The sequence below is a fragment of the Camelina sativa genome, chromosome 5 (assembly GCF_000633955.1).
Source record: "Camelina sativa cultivar DH55 chromosome 5, Cs, whole genome shotgun sequence".
In the NCBI taxonomy this organism is placed as follows: Eukaryota; Viridiplantae; Streptophyta; class Magnoliopsida; order Brassicales; family Brassicaceae; genus Camelina; species Camelina sativa.
Genome location: NC_025689.1, coordinates 32,329,528 through 32,331,292, shown reverse-complemented (window position 1 = coordinate 32,331,292; position 1,765 = coordinate 32,329,528). Strand labels below are relative to the sequence as shown.

Genomic DNA, 1,765 nt, shown 5'->3' with positions numbered 1-1,765 from the left:
TTTTGAATTGCAGTGGACTTCAGGATTGATAATGGTGTAGCTGCTGGGATGATGATGGGGATTCCTGTTGAGCTTGAGGTTACTACGACGGTTGAGAATCATAATGAGATGGGTGAAAGCTCTGGTCAAGCAATGATTGAGCAAGATGATGATGATGACAACCATAATAATGAAATGGGTGACAATTCTGGTCAAGGTCAAGCAATGCTTGAGCAAGATGAGAAGGTGAATCCTGATTCTCTTCCTCTAGCAGTTGCAGATATGGCAGATAATCAAGGGGATGAGCCTTATGTTGGGCAGGAGTTTGAATCTGAAGCTGCTGCTCATGGGTTTTATAATGCGTATGCTACAAAAGTAGGATTCGTCATCCGTGTTAGTAAACTGTCACGGTCAAGGCATGATGGATCTCCCATAGGGAGGCAACTTGTTTGTAACAAGGAAGGCTACAGGTTGCCTAGCAAGCGGGATAAGGTTATTAGACAACGAGCGGAAACAAGAGTTGGATGTAGAGCGATGATCTTGATTAGAAAAGAAAACTCTGGTAAATGGGTTATCACAAAGTTTGTCAAGGAGCATAATCATCCTTTGATGCCTGGGAGAGTTCGAAGAGGTTGCATTTATGATCAGTATCCGGTTAGTTGTTGCTCTTTATTTCACGAATGATCACTAATCTTTTGGTGGAAGTGAAAGTAAGATTTTTTTATATTCAGCGATAGTATTGTTTGAAATCCTAATTGGTGTTACTTGTTTAGCTGGTTAATATGCTTCTGTGGTACTGACTAGTTGCTATATGGCATATTCATGTGGTGGTTTGATTTTTGACTTTGCTTCTATCTAATTTGGTAATTCTAAAAACAATTCTCTTCTCATTTGCAGAATGAACACGACAAAATCCAGGAACTGATGCAGCAGCTAGCTGCAGAGAAAAAGAGAGCGGCTACTTACAAAAGGCATCTAGAGATGCTATTTGAACAGATCGAACAGCACAACGAAAGCCTTTCTAAGAGAATCCAACACATAGTAGACAATGTGAGGAATCTGGAACAGAGAGATCATCAACAGAACCACCAAGTATAGTCCTTTTGGTCTCTGGTTTTTCCCTTGTTCATTCTTCAGCAGTTTGATTTAGGAGATAGATCTTTTCTTCTTTATTCCCCCCATCTTCTCTCTTTAATAAAGATTTTTCTTGTCGAAAACAAAAGAGCTTGCAATTGCCTTAAAGAAAGTTTTGTTTCTTCTCCTTCTTCTTCTTCTTATGTTCTGACATTGATTTTGCTCGGACAATGCATAGGCATTGTGTAGTGTTAGTGTACATAAAGTGAAGGTTTTGCTTTTTACGTTCTATCAGGTTCCTCTGTAATAAAATCAGCTTTTTCTCGATGATCTTCCAGCTGGTCAAACCCCGTATAGATGGAAAGAACCCTAAAAATCTATTCAAAATCACAAAACAGAAGCAAAATAATCAGATCAGCTTGTAATGGACGAGGCGACTGTACATATACGATTTCTGTATATGTGCTGATTTATATACCTTAAGTATCATTTTTAGGTTAAAACATACATTCACAGTAACAGTATTGTCAAATTGTTAGAGTTGTTGAGTCGATTGCCATGTCGTGTTAACTGTCGATCACATTCACATCATCTACCACATCATTTTAAAAAAGTGAAATTCTTTTTGCCTCAATGGCTTTCATATTTTTGTTTTTAAATTTACAAAAGTTTCATAGATATTAATTACCATTATTTTTTTTTTTTTTTTTTT

General features: G+C 37.3%; 1 protein-coding gene across 3 annotated transcripts in view; it reads left to right on the top strand.

The window, feature by feature from the left end:
* Positions 1-1,378, top strand: part of LOC104788189 (protein FAR-RED ELONGATED HYPOCOTYL 3) — a 3,414-nt gene extending 2,036 nt beyond the window's left edge. For all 3 annotated transcript variants that reach the window (XM_010513905.2, XM_019246154.1, XM_010513906.1), the window contains 2 exons: positions 14-633; positions 877-1,378. In XM_010513905.2, the coding sequence (XP_010512207.1) occupies positions 14-633; positions 877-1,077 (821 nt within the window). In that variant the 3' untranslated portion in view covers positions 1,078-1,378. The remainder of the gene's footprint in view (positions 1-13; positions 634-876) is intronic.